Raw genomic sequence first — 15,142 nt, forward strand, 5'->3', positions numbered from 1 at the left:
ACTGCCAAGGAAGCGCTGGGATGCTCACCTTCTCCTTAGCCCCAAAGCTTCTCTTTTGCCTTCTGCTGTTCCTTGGCTCAGAGCCAGGCTGAGTGACCTTGAGGAAGTCACACCGTCACCTTCCCAACTGCAATGGATGGGAGCTGCAGAAGACGAGCTGGCAAGCACTCAGACGTCCTGGGAGAGCTGTCAGCTGCAGGTACGGGTGCCACATTCCCATACTTGAGCTGTGCATATTTTATCTTGGTAGTGTTTTCTCCCTAGAGTTGATTCCCTTCAACTCCTTCATCATTTCTGTTGATTGTATTGAACTCCCTCAAGTCTAAAATTCTTTTCCTAGAGCTGCAGAAATCAGAATCAAACAGAGTTCCAGATGCCACTTTCTACTCCAGCATCACGGGATTTATGGAGGGGGAATGATCATCTTGCTAATGGCTTAGAGGCATAAAGATCCCATCAGTCAAACACATCCCAGCTTCTGCCCTCGTCTGCAGGTCAAAGCTTCTGGTTCTCCCAGCTCATTATCCCCAATACTGATCGTCCTACATTTGCTTTCGTGCTCACTGTCTCCATGAGGAACCCACCTCTGGGTCAAAGGCCCCGCTGTGGCACAGTCACCTGTGAAACGAGATGGGGGAAGCACCATCCACCTTGCACATCCACGGTCAGGAGGAGCGGCCCAGGGACACTCACCTGAATGTTAGATTAGTCAGCAGGCCATTAGAAATGATTCTCAGTGGTGGAGGGCAGAGATCAGTGCAAAGGCATGAGATAGCGGAAACACACAGGGCCCAGGCTGATTACAAAGATAATTAGTTGTGGAAAATAAGGTTGGGTTCTAGCCAAGAGCTGGTCTTTGACAATGATAAACCAAAGGAGCCATTCAGTCAGGTTGGGGGAATTTGGTTGGTCTTTTACAGGAGCCAGAACAAAGCAAGAGTCAGCTTCAAAGTGCAGCTCAACCCCTGTTTGCTATTCTACTCATAAGCACACACGCTGCCTTGCATCTGCAAACATTCATCCAATATGGAGGTTCCACAACAGGTTGGCTTTTTTTTTTTTTAAAAGATTCATTTATTTATTCAAAAGTCAGAGTGAGAGCAAATCTTCCATCCATTGGTTCACTTCTCAGATGGCTGCCAACAGCTGGGGCTGGGGCTGGGGCTGGGGCTGGGCTAGGTCGAAGCCAGCAGGGAGCTGGATCAGAAGTGGAGCAGCTGGGACATGAATCAGTGCCCATATGGGACACCAACATTGCAGGTGGTGGTGGCTTTACCGGCTACACCATAATACCACTCCTCACCATAGGTTTATTTTATTAAAGATTTACTTATTTGAAAGAGTTACGAAGAGAGAGAGAGAGAGAGAGAGAGAGAGAGAGAGTCAGTCAGTCTTCCATCCAATTGTTCACTCCCCAGTTGGCCACAACGGCCGGAGCTGCACCCATCCAAAGCCAGGAGCCAGGAGCTTCCTCCTGGTCTCCTACATGGGTGCAGGGACCCAAGGATTTGGGCCATCTTCCTCTGCTTTCCCAGGCCATAGCAGAGAGCTGGATCAGAAGTTGAGCAGCTGGGTCTCGAACCGGTGCCCATATGGAATGCTGGCACTTCAGGCCAGGGCATTAACCCACTGCACCACAGCGCCATCCCCCCAACCATAGGATTAAACCAGATCTTAAAACCCATGCCTGGAATGGTCGTCCAGCCAGAGAAAGGATCTCTCTAACCCCAAAAGCCAGTAGCCTTAGCCGTGAAATGGAAAAGAGGCATTTAGCTACTCAGAATCATTAGGACCCATAAATGTATCTGAGCTGCCTAATAACAGAGGTTTGATGTCCACATAGATGGGAACTTTCTTCCGTGGCTGGCCAGATTTGCAGGGGGGCTGACGATATGGCAGGAAGGGAGATGAGCATGGTGCCAGACTCCACTTGGACCTGAAACCGCGAACTCCAAAGGTTCTGTGGACAACTTGTCTGAATATTGTTTTGATAAATAAGCCACATCCTTGTGGAATTGAAACCTCCAACTGTTCTACTGGCACGGACATCTCCGCAGTGACAGCACATGCCCCAGATTGTGGAGTTAACTTGAATTAAATTTCAGATGTAGGGGAGCTAAGGGAAGGGGTGGTGGCAGTGGGAGGTTTATGAACAGTATGCTGGGGCTCTGATGTTGTCATAACCAGATGGCTTCAACTGTATCATTTAAAACAAAAACAAACACATCCAGAAAGAAGACAATGACAGGAGAAGCACTGAGCAGCTTCGCCTGCACCTGAAACTCACAGTCAAGTCCATACTGGAAACTCCACAAATATGGACAATCCCAAAAGAGACCTTCATCCTGCCAGAATCTGGGTGCCAGGACTCCTACCCACCTGAGGGACAGCCCCCCACCCCCACCCCAGTGCACCTGCCCCCAGTCCAGAGCTGTGAATGCAAAGGAGAGCAACTTCAAGCCTGGTTTTGTCCTCTGGGAACCTCTGAGGAGCAGGGCTACCAGGGCTTGGTCCTTGCTGTTCCCACAGGAAGGAAGCTTTACTTCCCAGTTGGTACCGGGTCCCCTCAGAAAGGGGCCTTGGTCCAGCTCATTACAGAGCCTTCAGGATGCTACCTTGGAGAAGCTGGCACTCGACAGCTGGGTGACCTCAGACCTGTCCCTGCTCATCTCCAAAGTGCAAACACGCTGCCCCCTGGCCCAGTAAACTCAGCCAGTTGCTGGGAAGCCCCAGTGAGATGCTGTGGATGAAGGGTAGCTGTAGGACAGAGGTGGCTGGTTATCTGAGCGACAGCACCTGCAGAGGAGCCTTCGTGTCTGCCCAGGGCCCTGGATCTGTGTGCTGATCTGCAAAGCCAGGGCCAAGCACACGGAGTGGCTCTGCGGAGGAGGGCAGGTTTCTAACAAACAAATCCTGCCTCTCATGACCTGGTCTTGTAGGGGAGGTGAGACCAGTGAAAGTTGGAAAATCTACAAAGGTCAAAGGGCATCGAAAGGAAATGCAAGGTACAGTGGGTGGAGGTTCCACGTAAGGTCAAATGATGCACACTTTGGGCAAATGACCAGTGCGTTTCCCAGTGTATCCCAGGGTCCTGCCTGCCTAACACTGCTGTGCAAACAGCTGCCGGGGCGCCCCAAGCACTGCTGCGAGCTCACTGGGGGTTCAGACGTTCACTTTCCTGACAACACCAAGTCAGTGACAGGACCGTCCAAGACAAGGACTGCCCTGTATTCACTCCCCACGTCCGCGTTCCCCAGGCCCTTGCATAGGCAGCTGGCAGAAGGGAAGACTGCGCATTGGGCTCTCGAATGCACGGGGCGTGGAAAAGCCCACTGCAGCCACTGGCTTGGCAGAGCGAGGGCCCGGTTCCTCCCGGGAGGTGCACCGTCAGACACTCAAGGAGGACGGGAAACTGGCAGATGCTGACAGCTCACGCAGGAAACTTGACATTGTGGCGCCTCGACAAATCCCTGCTGCTTATTCGACTTCTCAAATGTAATCCCTGCGAGCTGAAGGATCAGACCGGGCCCCCAATCCCTTCACCAAGGAACCCAGACTCGTGACACAAGGCAGGTGAGTCAAACAAAAGACCAAGACACCACACGGTACAAAATAGTAATTATTTATATTTTCAAAAAGAAAAAATTAACATTTGGAAGTTTCCCCCTGTAAGAAGAGGGCTAATCAGAAGGGAACGGGATGGCTCCTATGCAGGCGGCAAGTCAGGTACATGGCTGAGCAATCAGGGCTGGGAGTCTTCCACAGAGCATTACTGGTAACATTTCCTTTTCTCTTCTTTTTGTTCTGTTTTTGCCTTCTGTGTTTTTGGGTTTTAATTTTTTTTAATTTTTTTTTTTTTTAGAAAAAAGAAGGGGGGAGGGAAGAGAAATAAAACCAGAGAAAAATGCCAAAAAACATTTTCCACAATATCTAAAAACAGAGAACCGTGGTTCTTGTCAAGACAGTATGAATTCTGGATGGATGATTTTTTCCAGTTTTCAACACCGATGAAGATTTTTGCAAAATCCACCACATCAGGACGCTCATCTTCCGGGTCAGAAAACCTCCTCCTCCTCCTCTCGCCTTCACGTGTCATTTCTCACCAAAGGACAAAAGGCCGTGTTCTGTTCTTGCAAACACTAAGTGCTAACACAGGAGAGCTCTTCTGGTACTTGCACGGCGGTGAGTTTTCACAAACATCCAAGTTTGAGCACAGTTAGTTGGAAGGACTAAAATTTGCTTCCCTCAACATAAATACTACTGGAATCCCCAAACTAGTTTCTGAAAAATTCTGCAAAAATCCTTTCTTCTTTCCTTTTCCCTCCTCTTAAAAACTCAACGTCCGTGTTTTTTTCGGTTTGCTCCAGGCACCTGACGATTCTGCTCTGCTCGCTCAGATGCAGGCAGGTTTCTCCCGAGAACCGCCGCTGGGATGTCCTCGGGGCCAGCGCCCAGCCTGGATCCCCACAGTGTCCAGCTTGGCCGGGCCAAAGGGAACACAGTGACGCAGCAACAGGGTTTTCGTTAGGTTGAACAGCCCCGCGTCGCGGGCCCTTCCCTCCCCCCGGTTCCCCAAGTTAGTTAGTGCTGTTGCAAAGTCTGCGGCCGCGATGCGGTCTTCCCCCCACAACAGAGTACAAGCTCCACAGATTGCGCTGTCTACCTGGTGGTCAGTGGCAGCAACAGGGCCGCTGCTTCTGGAAATAAACGGAGTCTCACAACCGGCAGGCTCTTAGGACTGCTTCAGGCGTTTGCGTGGGGGTCCCAGGAAAGGGCACTGCGCTGAGGCCAGGGAGCGGTACGCCTCAGCCACCAAATGGGGATGTGACACCACCATGGACTTCCACCCGGAGGTCTCCAAGACGTCGGAAGCATGACTAGGGGAAGAGAGAGAGATGGGTTACGGGAGGGAGTGGGCAGAGGACACACCTGACAGCTTCGACAGCCGCGGCAGCCGCCTCCCCAGCGCCCGGTGCAATGCTGTCCATGTCGGGAGCAGCCAGGCCCCAGCACCTCGGCGGCAGCCAGGGGCCAGGACTTCTAGCCACCACACTCTCACACAGAAAGTGCACTGCTCCTCGGGCTCCTCCCAGCACTGTCGGTGCTCTGTACTTGCCCTGGTGACGCTAACAGAGACAGGAAAGCTCTGCACTTCCGCCTCGTACTGCCTTTGGCTCGTCTTGTAACCACGGGGTAGCTCATAGCCTGGGACCTACTTGGTCATCTAAAAAAGGAGATAAAAACCAGGCTGCATGCCAAGGTTGAGATGCTACCTACCGAGCACCAAGCAAGGGTCCAGCACAGTGAGCACTCAACAGGACATTACCTGGCCTCCTCCCTCCCTCCTCTGCTTAGAAACCACCTCACAGCCAGACCTAGAGATCTGCTGAGCCTAGGGACACTCCTGCCTTTGGGTATGTCCTCTGCTGACTGTTGTCTCCTCATCGACCTCCAGCCTGTCTTATCCCAGAACTGTTGCTGGCAGGGCTTTATAGAGCCTGCTTCTTTTCCTTGGGGCACAACAGGCCCACTGAGATGTGGGTGCTACGTCACAGCTCATCTTGGCCCCTTCAAATGATTTTGGAAGTAATATGGCCAGTCGTGGATCACTTGGGAGGAAGAGACCCAGCGGGACGCACACCTCTTTTTCCGACAGCCCCTTGCTACTGATTACTCCTTCTCTCCTCGCTGCCCAGCGCTGCCCAGGAGATACCTTGAATTAACTCGTGAAGAACAGACTCCCAGTTCCCCAGACTCCTGTTAAGCTGCTGGGGCACACAGCCTTCTCAGCCAGTGTTCTGATCCATCCTGACCACTCACCCACAGGATTCGATGCATAAAAGCAAAACCATTTTCCATGCTGCCAAGCTGAGGGGAAAGATGACAACTCTATACTTACTGCTGAAAGGTTAATGAAGCTACTCGCCAGTTTTACTCACTAATTCAAAGTCTTGCTCATTTCCTTGGCTATCCCAATTATTATGAAAGAAGGACTTTGAAGACGCCAACTCACTAGTTGATGAAATCCACTGCCTGGGTCTTCAGCTGGTCTGCGCTGTGGAGGTCAGCCAGGATGAGGATTTCTGCGGCGTTCTCCACCGAGAGGTTGCTGCAGAGGGCATCCTCACACATGACCTTTAAGCGCTCCAGGGCGTACTGTAAAACACAAGCATGCTGGCTTCAGAGCAGCAGCAGCTCCGGGGTGACCGCTGCAGGAGCTGCTTGCCTTGGCGGTGCCAGCACGTACATCAGCTCCCAGAACAGCACCGCCCAGGCCAAGGAGAGCCACTGCCCCAGGTACACAGCACGGCTGCGCCCGGAAGGTGCAGTGTGCAAGCTGGCCACGCAGACTGCTGGAACGGCTTGCCATTCCGGGTCTAAAGCCTACCTTTCAGAAACACAGCAATTACACAGTAGACCCCTAGCCTGAAGCTGACTCCAGCTCCCGATCTGGAAGTCTTTCTGAAGCCCATAATGCCTGTCTTACAAGGAGACATCTGCCTCAAGCCTTTGCGGATGTTACAGTTACCATTTCTGCAAACCCTTCTTCTGGAGCCAGCCGGGGGTGAGGTCCAGTCCTGTCTACTTGGGCGCTGTCACCAGCCTGGCAGGCCCAGCAGCTGAGAAGCAGCATCTCTGCCACTAGCTGCTCCTGAGTGAGGGACGACCAAAGGCCTCCTTTCCAAGAGAAAGGATACATGGAGTCTTACTTGATTGGGGTTGAGGCTAAGATTCTCAAGGTAAAAGGACAGAGCAGCAGAGACCCTGGATCCAGCTTCAGTTTAAAACTTCTATTTTCCGGCCAGCGCCGCAGCTCAATAGGCTAATCCTCTGCCTGCAGCGCCGGCACACCGGGTTCTAGTCCTGGTCGGGGCGCTGGATTCTGTCCCGGTTGCCCCTCTTCCAGGCCAGCTCTCTGCTGTGGCCTGGGAGGGCAGTGGAGGATGGCCCAAGTGCTTGGGCCCTGCACCCCATGGGAGACCAGGATAAGCACCTGGCTCCTGCCATCGGATCAGCGCGGTGCGCCAGCCGCGGCGGCCATTGGAGGGTGAACCAACGGCAAAGGAAGACCTTCCTCTCTGTCTCTCTCTCTCACTGTGCACTCTGCCTGTCAAAAAAAAAAAAAAAAATCTATTTTCCAATGGAAGGCCTAGGTTAATGCTGGGTGCATCGGACCCAGCTAATGGGTTCTGAAGCAACTCTACTACTAGCTCTCTTACACGAGATTAGGAACTCACTCAGGAACTTCATGGGTAAGAAAAAATGGGAAAAAAGAGGCCCAAAACGTCATTTATCAGTTCCCAGGAGAAGGGTCTGCACTGAGGCAGTCCAGTCCCCTTACAGGTCCCATCTCGAGGGCCCAGAATTCAATGACACGATGGCCCTCCAGGCTAAATCATGGCAATCAAACCAAGACAATTTTATTGTTATGAATGCCGGGTGAGGAGGCATGTCTGCTGGCTCTGTGATCTCCTGCAGCAAAGAAGAGTTTTATTGGTCTTGGTGCTGCTTTAATTTCTTATATTTGAGTAACTGGAAAACAGTTTCCATGGACAACAGGGATGACAGCGGGTGAGCAAATCCGAGGCTGCCATTTCTGCTGTAGGAGCAGGACGAGGCTGTGCACACGGTGCTGTCCAGGGCCACACAGGCTGCTCCCCCTGTCCTCCCTAACACAATCTTTCAAAAGGGGTTTCCTGTGACTAGCTCTGATCCCCACCACATAATTAGACAAAAGTAGCCATTCTTGTCCCTTGAGAGCCAAAGTTTTTTTCTTAATTATACTTCTGAAAAACCTGCCTAATGGCAGTACTTACCCGAGAGATTGAAATTGTCTCTCCCAGGCCTGGTCGACGTGTTTTGTTTTGTTTTTGGTCTAATTACACATGTCCCCAGGGGACTGGAAAAAGCTCAGAAGAAGCTGTTTCCGTCTCTTGGGTAAATTCTAGATGTTTAGATCCCTTCATGAAAGATTTCTTACTCTGTTTTCTGAAACCTCCCAAGAAGGTACAAAAGGTAAAACATTTTCAAACAGGCTCAGGGTAGCGATGTCTAACGGAGAAATTCTGAACGGAATTTGAAAGCACAGCCTTTAGTTACTTCTCATTCATAAGTTTAAGCACTGCTCTGATTCACTCGCTTTATCATCTAGGAAAGTTAACCACACAATACTCGAAGTCCCATCCGCAGATGGCAATGCAGGTTAGTCCCGCGCCTGTCCACTCACGGAGGTTGGCAGCGGGATCTCTGGCTCAGGAGACAGAGGTTTACCCTGGGCTATGACGATGTACAGCTCTGAGCCTTAGCTTTTCTGCCCAAAAGTGGGCCTTGCGCTTCCCCTCGTCCTTATGGAACCTAGCAGATGAGGGATAGACCCCTGAGGTGGCTAAGGGACTGCTTCCTGGAAAATGAGACGGCAGGCCGGGCACCATCACTCTGCCTTCCAAGAGCCAGGCAGTGGGCTGGATCTTCCGGTTTCCCAGAGCTCGCCCTGAATGTTTTCTTACTGTCCCCATTGAAAACCAGTTTCCCCGGCTTAGAACCAAGGAACAGGGCAGAGGTTGGGAACTTTTGCGTTGCTTAGCTGTACTCCTCCTCCAGTCTTGAAAGGTGGCCGAGGATGTTCGGGTGTTATTCCCATCTGCACGCCCTACCTTCTACAAACACTTCTTAAAGCTGATCAATAAAGATCAAAGCTCTGCTGTAAACACAGGCATTTTCCTCTGTCCTCAGGTGCAAAGGGAGGTGGAACATGACTACCGCCAGGAGCCGTCCCTGGGGAGGCTCTGCTGCCTGTGGGCTGAAGGCCACTCTCCCTGCTAATGGGTGTGACCCGGGCGTCAGAGCCTGTAGCCAAGGCACTTCCAGTAGCAGGCGGGGTTTACCATCCTCATGTTCCCTGGGGGCAAGGCCAACCCTTTCACCCACCCACAGGTGGGGTTTCCACAGAAGCAGGCCACAGAGCCTCTGATGGAGCCGGGCAAGGAAAGCTGGGTTCCCCACATGCGTTTTGCAGACTAATACTCCTTCCAGGTTGTTCCTGGGAAAAGAGCTCCAGGTTAACTACTCCACCATCACGTGCCCCTTTAGAGCAGGGCTGGGCCTGAGAAGTCCTGCAGCAAAATCGAAAGCATCCTAACCCCACCCCACCCTATTACCTGACCACATTTCCCTCCATTTTGAGAATCACCAACCGGTCAGTGGTTGTAGGTGATCACCGTATTTCCTTGATTCTAAGATCCACATTTATATTTTCACATTTTTTAAATTGAAATGTAGCTTATAAAAAGTAACCATTTACTATAGTATCTTTCCTTCCCTCTCAAAGGGAGAGGAATTGTCTTACATTTCCACAGTGTATTTCTATAGCTTCTTAGGTAAAAGTTGAGAATGCTAACACAAGGGGAAAAATTATTCTCTTAGCGACAAAGTTTAAAGAAGTTCATGAACTCAAAAACACCCTGCAAATTATGAAGCACAATCCAACTGTTCCTAGTGTCTCAATATTTACTATTACGGTGGCTAAATTTGAGATGGGGGAAGAAAAGAAAACATCAAACGTACTCCACTTTTCCATACTCAGGGTGACCATATAGTTACTATTTACAAGAGGATTCTTTTGAGAATAAAATGGGTGCTATTAATAATCGTGCTGTAACCTCACATGTAAACCAGGGCTGGCTGAGCCCGACAAGGAAAGATGCTCACTTCACCCCCAACGCAACAGATGCCTGCTCTTGAAACTCAAGGGCTCACGGTAACTCCTGGCCCTGAGAAGATTTTTCTAATCTTGCTCACCTTGTCAGCAGCTGCCAGCAGATCATCAGCCATTTTGTCGAGGTTTGGTGCCTTCCCCGTGTAAATGAAGCACATCATCTCCTTAAAAACTTCAGGCTCCACATCATTGATTTCAACTCGATTCTAAGCCAGAAAAACGGAAAATGAGAAACACTCCAAAAGAACCAAGTTCCTAAACCTTTGTCCTGATTCTCGGCTCTGGGGAGGAGACAGGCCTATCTAAAACTTCTCATGAACAGGACATCTCCCTTTGCCCCCTTTGACTGTTAACAACCCTGTCTTCCAGCGCATGCGCCTTCTTTGTTTCCTCAAATACACCAGCCGAACAACTCTATCTTTGCATTTTCACCTTTGCCTGGATTTTCAGAGTAGAAACACGAACCAATCCCCTCACCCAAAACCTCCTGGATGCTCTGCCCCAGGTGGGAGCAAGTGTGCACCCTTAGGATGCTTCCACGCCATCTTTCTCTGCTCTCAGGAATGGTCTGTTCACAAAATCGTGTTCCATTGTTAACACACAGTAAAGAAAAAATAATTATGAAAATAAATTTGCTGCCAAGCTAGAAATCATCCGAATCTAGCCACTTGGCTAAAGAAGGGCGCGTCTCTATTCAGTCACATACCTTTTTGCTCTCCTCCATTTCATGTTCAAACATGGCACTAAAAACCGGTGAACGAGCTACAAAGTAAAAGGGAAACCAACAGGTGAGGCCATCACAGTGCACTCTGGGATCCTCCCAGCTCAGAAGAAAAGATCATTTTCTGGCCTGTCCCAGCTCTGTGGGAAAGGGTCCAGGCCTCAAATTACAGAATTATAGAATTCCTTTCTTCACATATTATTCCAATGAGTAAATAACACATAAGGAAAAGAAGAAGTCGCTACTTTCAAAATAATTTCTTAGCTCTATTCTAACCATTCACATTTTAAGGGAATCACTCAAGTTATCCACGTTGGATGATGGTGCTTTAGGGCCTGTGTAGACCCGAGGGTTCAAATGTGAGGGCCTTCGTGGCTAAGCAGGCTGTTCTAATGCCCGGGTTTTTGCCTGGAACACTCACACCTTCCCCTTCTCCAGGGACCACACAGCAGGAAGGGTGAGAACTGGGCTGGGAGGCACCTGTTCACCACAGAAGGGAATACTCATTTATGGCAGGCAGTCCTTTCTTCCAAGCTGGGTGAACCCAGGCCGCATCAGCCCAAAGGGGGAAAGAGTCTTGGATGTTACAGTGGCTGGTGGCCTCTTCAAAGTTCAACTCCACCTTATAAAATCATTTCCCTTGTATTCCTTGTCTCTCATTAGGGAGAATTTATATCTAGTTTTTCTCCTTATAGATGGGGATAGCGAAAAAAAAAAAAAAAAAAAAAAAAGCCAAGAAATAGTGCTCTAACTCATGCCCATTCCAGGCTAACAACCAACCTGGAAAAATAAGTGAACTTGATTCCAACCATGAAAAATAATAAAATGGCAAGAACTCAAAGTTTTGCATGCTGTTGAATAAATCAGGGGTTTGGTCAAAGCTATGACATTGAACACTACCTAAGAGTGGAGGAACAGATGGACCAGGTACGTACGGGAGCTCGGAACTAACAGGAACTGGAACTTCTGGCCTACAGTTTATGTTAGGAAGAACTCATTTTAAACCTCAGAACCTTGATATTTTAATCTATACCAAATATTAAATCTCATTGTTCTGGGGCTGGCATTGTGATGCTGAGGGTAAAGCCGCCGCCTGTGACACTGGCATCTCATATGGGCGCTGGTTGGAGTCCTGGTTGTTCCACTTCTGATCTGCTCCCAGCTAATGGCCTGGGAAAGCAGTGGAGGATGGCCCAAGTGTTTGAATCCCTAACACCCACATGGGAGACCCGGATGAAGCTCCTGACTCCTGGCTTCAGCCTGGCCCAGCCCTGGCCATTGCAGCCATCTGAGGAGTGAACCAGCAGATGAAGATCTCTCTCTAACTCTGCCTTTCAGATAAATAAATTAAAAAAAAAAAAATCTCATTCTTCTCTCAGAAGAGCTATATAGCCTATAAGCAACTAAATAAATCTACTACAGAAGTTGAATACTACAGGACTGGTGCTTTCCGTCAGCCAGGAAGGCTCTGCAGCAGCAGCCAAGTCTTAGAGAGGACAGCAGCTGACGCCCAGGGACAAAACCATCGCCCAGGGAGAACAAGCAGAGCGAACACGGAACCGAGGCAGTGCAGTAGGGCTCAGCAGGGTATGAAGGGTCGAGTGAAGAAGAGAGAGGGAGGCTACGCATGCGAAGCAGCCAGAGAACCAGGAGGAAACCAAGAGAGAGGAGTCCAATAACATTTGAGTGACAGACTCCCTCCAACTTAGGAGGAACTAGCAGGTCGTGTAACTTTGGAAAACTGCTTCCGTAGCATGGAAGTGAGCTAAGGATAAGTGGGTGGAAAGAATTAAGAGTGAATGTGCTAACCGGAGAAACTTACCTCTGAGAAGAGAGGGAGAGGGAGAGGTGGGGGAAGAGAGGGAGAGGGGGAGGGAGAAAGGGGGAGAGAGAGAATTGACTGAGCCTGTTTGCAGGCTGAGGGGGGATAGGCAGCAAGAGAGGTGACGAAGACAGCAGATAGCAAAAGTGTGATGGGTAGAGCAGTCTAAGCAGGCAGGATGGGATATGAAACAGAGCAGAAGTAGAAAAACAGTCTGCTTTGTACACAAGGAAGAACACCTCCTCCGTGAGAGTGCGGGGAGGAGAAAGGCAAGAGTTGAGGGCATTCCTATAAAAGGGCTTTGATTTTCTTTTGGAAGAAGTAGGTGAGGTCTCTTGTAGGAACTAGAGGAAGTTAAAAGAGAGTAATGAAATTCTGAACTACCTATTGTTCAGATAAAGAAAGGGAGCTGACTCTTTAGTCATAGAAGGATATACTGGCAGCACTGAGGGTCTCGCTCAGTATGAGACCCTCACAGTTAATGACATTTTCAGCCCTGCACAGCATACCTAGCTGAGAGGGGGAACACCAAGATGGTTAGACAGAGGCAGACTGAGGCTCTGTGAGGTGTGCACTCTAGAATGATGGACCTGAAGTTCTTATTAAGAAGTGTGCTGCTTAGGGGTTAGCTCTGTGGTATAGGTTGTTAGGCCTCCCCCTGTGGTGCAAGCACCCCATATGTGTGCTGGTTCGAGTCCCAGCTGCTCCACTTCTGATCCAGCTCCCTGTTAGTGTGCCTGGGAAAGCAGCAGAGGATGGTCCAAGCCCTTGGGGCCCTGCACCTACATGGGAGACCTGGAATAAGCTCCAGGCTCCTGGCTTTGGACCCACCCAGCTCTGGCCATTGCGGCCATTTGGGAAGTGAACCAGTGGATGGAAGATCTCTCAGTTTTTGTCTCTGTCTCTCTCTGTAACTCTGCCTTTCGAATAAAATAAACAAATCTTAAAAAATAAAAGAAGTGTGCTGCCTGACGGTTCATGCGACCCCTCAGAGCTGACACTGCTCTTAGCCAGTGCAAAAGGCATTCAGCACCTCCTTAGTGCTCCCATCACCCAGTTCTTGAAAATGGTGGTCTCAGGCCTCCACCGAGAGGAAAACGCCATTTTTATGGAGAGCAGACTCTTGGAATACTGGAACTAAAATCACCACAACATAAAAATGTATTTACTATGGTCTTTGTTGCAGCTGAGTTAAAAAAATTGAAACTGTTCAACAGTAATTAGGCAGTCACTGTTTTTCCTGTTTCACCAAAACTATAAAACTATAAACTATAAACTATGAACAAATACCAACCTGCTAAGATAGCTTTGTGAGCTTGGAATTCCTGGCCAGCAACACACAAGCAGCAGTCTGTGAACCGGGAATTCTCCCACAGTCCTCCTAACTCATCTGCCAATCGGCACTCGGGAACCTTTACCATATTCATGGTATTCTGGCCGGAAATGTTGACAGAATCCTGTACCACACTCACCTGTGAAAGACAAACAAACCCAAGCTGTTGTCACTAGGGCTGTCTTCCCAGCAGGTGGAGACATGACCTTGAACCCCACTGCTACAGAACAGTCTGACACCCCCGCCAGTCAGCGGGGAGCCTCTTGAAACTACCTGTACACATCAAGGCCTCCTCCTCAGAGCCAGTTAATTCCCTAGCACAGCCACACTTACTCCAGGGGGCGAGAGCCCACACGCTTCTTCTCCACTTTCTAATAAAAACTCAGCCTCTCCTGTACACAAACCTGTGGAAAAGGTGTTAGGGGGGCAGGGGGTCTGACAGAAACAACTGTTAAACCCAAGAATCTGTATTATATTGTGCCTTAAGCAAAAAGTTAAATACAAAGAACTCCTAGAGATACTACCATTTAAATTAAACTCTCTAGAAAAAGGAAGCTAATCACTTAAGTCTAAAAGCACTTTCCTTATTTATAGTTAGGTCTGGGACACACAGGTCAAGGGCAGCTTCCATGGTGCACTGCCAGTACTGGCACTTTGGGGTGAGCACTGTGGTACAGCAGGCTAAGCTGCCGCTTGCCATATCCGTATCCCATCTCACAGATCCAGTCCTGCTTCGGCCTTGGATCCAGCTTCCTAATGTGCCTGGGAGGCAGCAGACGACGGCCCAAGTACTTGGGTTCTTAGAACCTATTCAGAAGACACAGATGGGAGTTCCCAGCTCCTGATTTCAGTCCGGCCCAGCCTCAGCTATTGAACCCTCCCTCCTTCCTCCCTCCCTCTCTCCCTTTCCTTCTCTGTTACTCTACCTGTCATATAAGTAAGTCGTAAAAAGAAAAAATGTACTTCTTCAAAAATGTCAGTTTAATGAACAGGCTTCTGACCCTCTACCAGTAAGTACTGGGCTTGGAAGAGTTTTCTGGTAGTAACAATGGAATGGGTAAGCACTCACACCCTGACTGCGTTGTTAGTGACAGTGACATACAAGATGGCTGTTTGCAGCTGCACGTGCACTCACAGCTTTGGGACAGAGTGATGACTGCACGTTTACAGAGAGATCCAACTTCCCACTATGGCTTCAGCAGCAGCATGCTTTAACCTGTTGAATTAACTACTGAGCCTAGACAGAAATCAAGCTAACTCCTAGACAGGTCAGTGAAACTCAGCTTAATCTGTTGGGGCACCAAATAGTAACACAACATAACAGATTATACATAACATTATAAAATAAATGTCAGCTGCCGAACTGAAGACCCTGTGGTCAGTCATCCACCTAACAACTACTTCCATCTCCACCCTGTGTCACAGTAAGTTACAAGAGTGACGATCAAGGCAGAGTCACCAACCTGGACAATCAGCTCCCAACTCTTGCTATCCCGAAGAACCCGATGAGCAAGGAGGCTTAGAAGCCTCCTTAATGACCCAGACTTCCTT

At 49.5% G+C, this 15,142-nt stretch overlaps 1 protein-coding gene across 1 annotated transcript in view; it reads right to left on the reverse strand.

Annotated features, from left to right (window-relative positions):
• Nucleotides 1-3,607: 3,607 nt before the first annotated feature.
• Nucleotides 3,608-15,142, reverse strand: part of SPOP (speckle type BTB/POZ protein) — a 76,641-nt gene continuing 65,106 nt past the window's right edge. The window contains exons 7-11 of the mRNA XM_062175553.1: nt 13,553-13,730; nt 10,422-10,477; nt 9,799-9,921; nt 6,014-6,156; nt 3,608-4,877 (exon numbers count right to left, since the gene is read on the reverse strand). Of these exons, the coding sequence (XP_062031537.1) occupies nt 4,733-4,877; nt 6,014-6,156; nt 9,799-9,921; nt 10,422-10,477; nt 13,553-13,730 (645 nt within the window). The 3' untranslated portion in view covers nt 3,608-4,732. The remainder of the gene's footprint in view (nt 4,878-6,013; nt 6,157-9,798; nt 9,922-10,421; nt 10,478-13,552; nt 13,731-15,142) is intronic.

Source organism: Lepus europaeus, chromosome 18, assembly GCF_033115175.1.
Source record: "Lepus europaeus isolate LE1 chromosome 18, mLepTim1.pri, whole genome shotgun sequence".
NCBI lineage: Eukaryota > Metazoa > Chordata > Mammalia > Lagomorpha > Leporidae > Lepus > Lepus europaeus.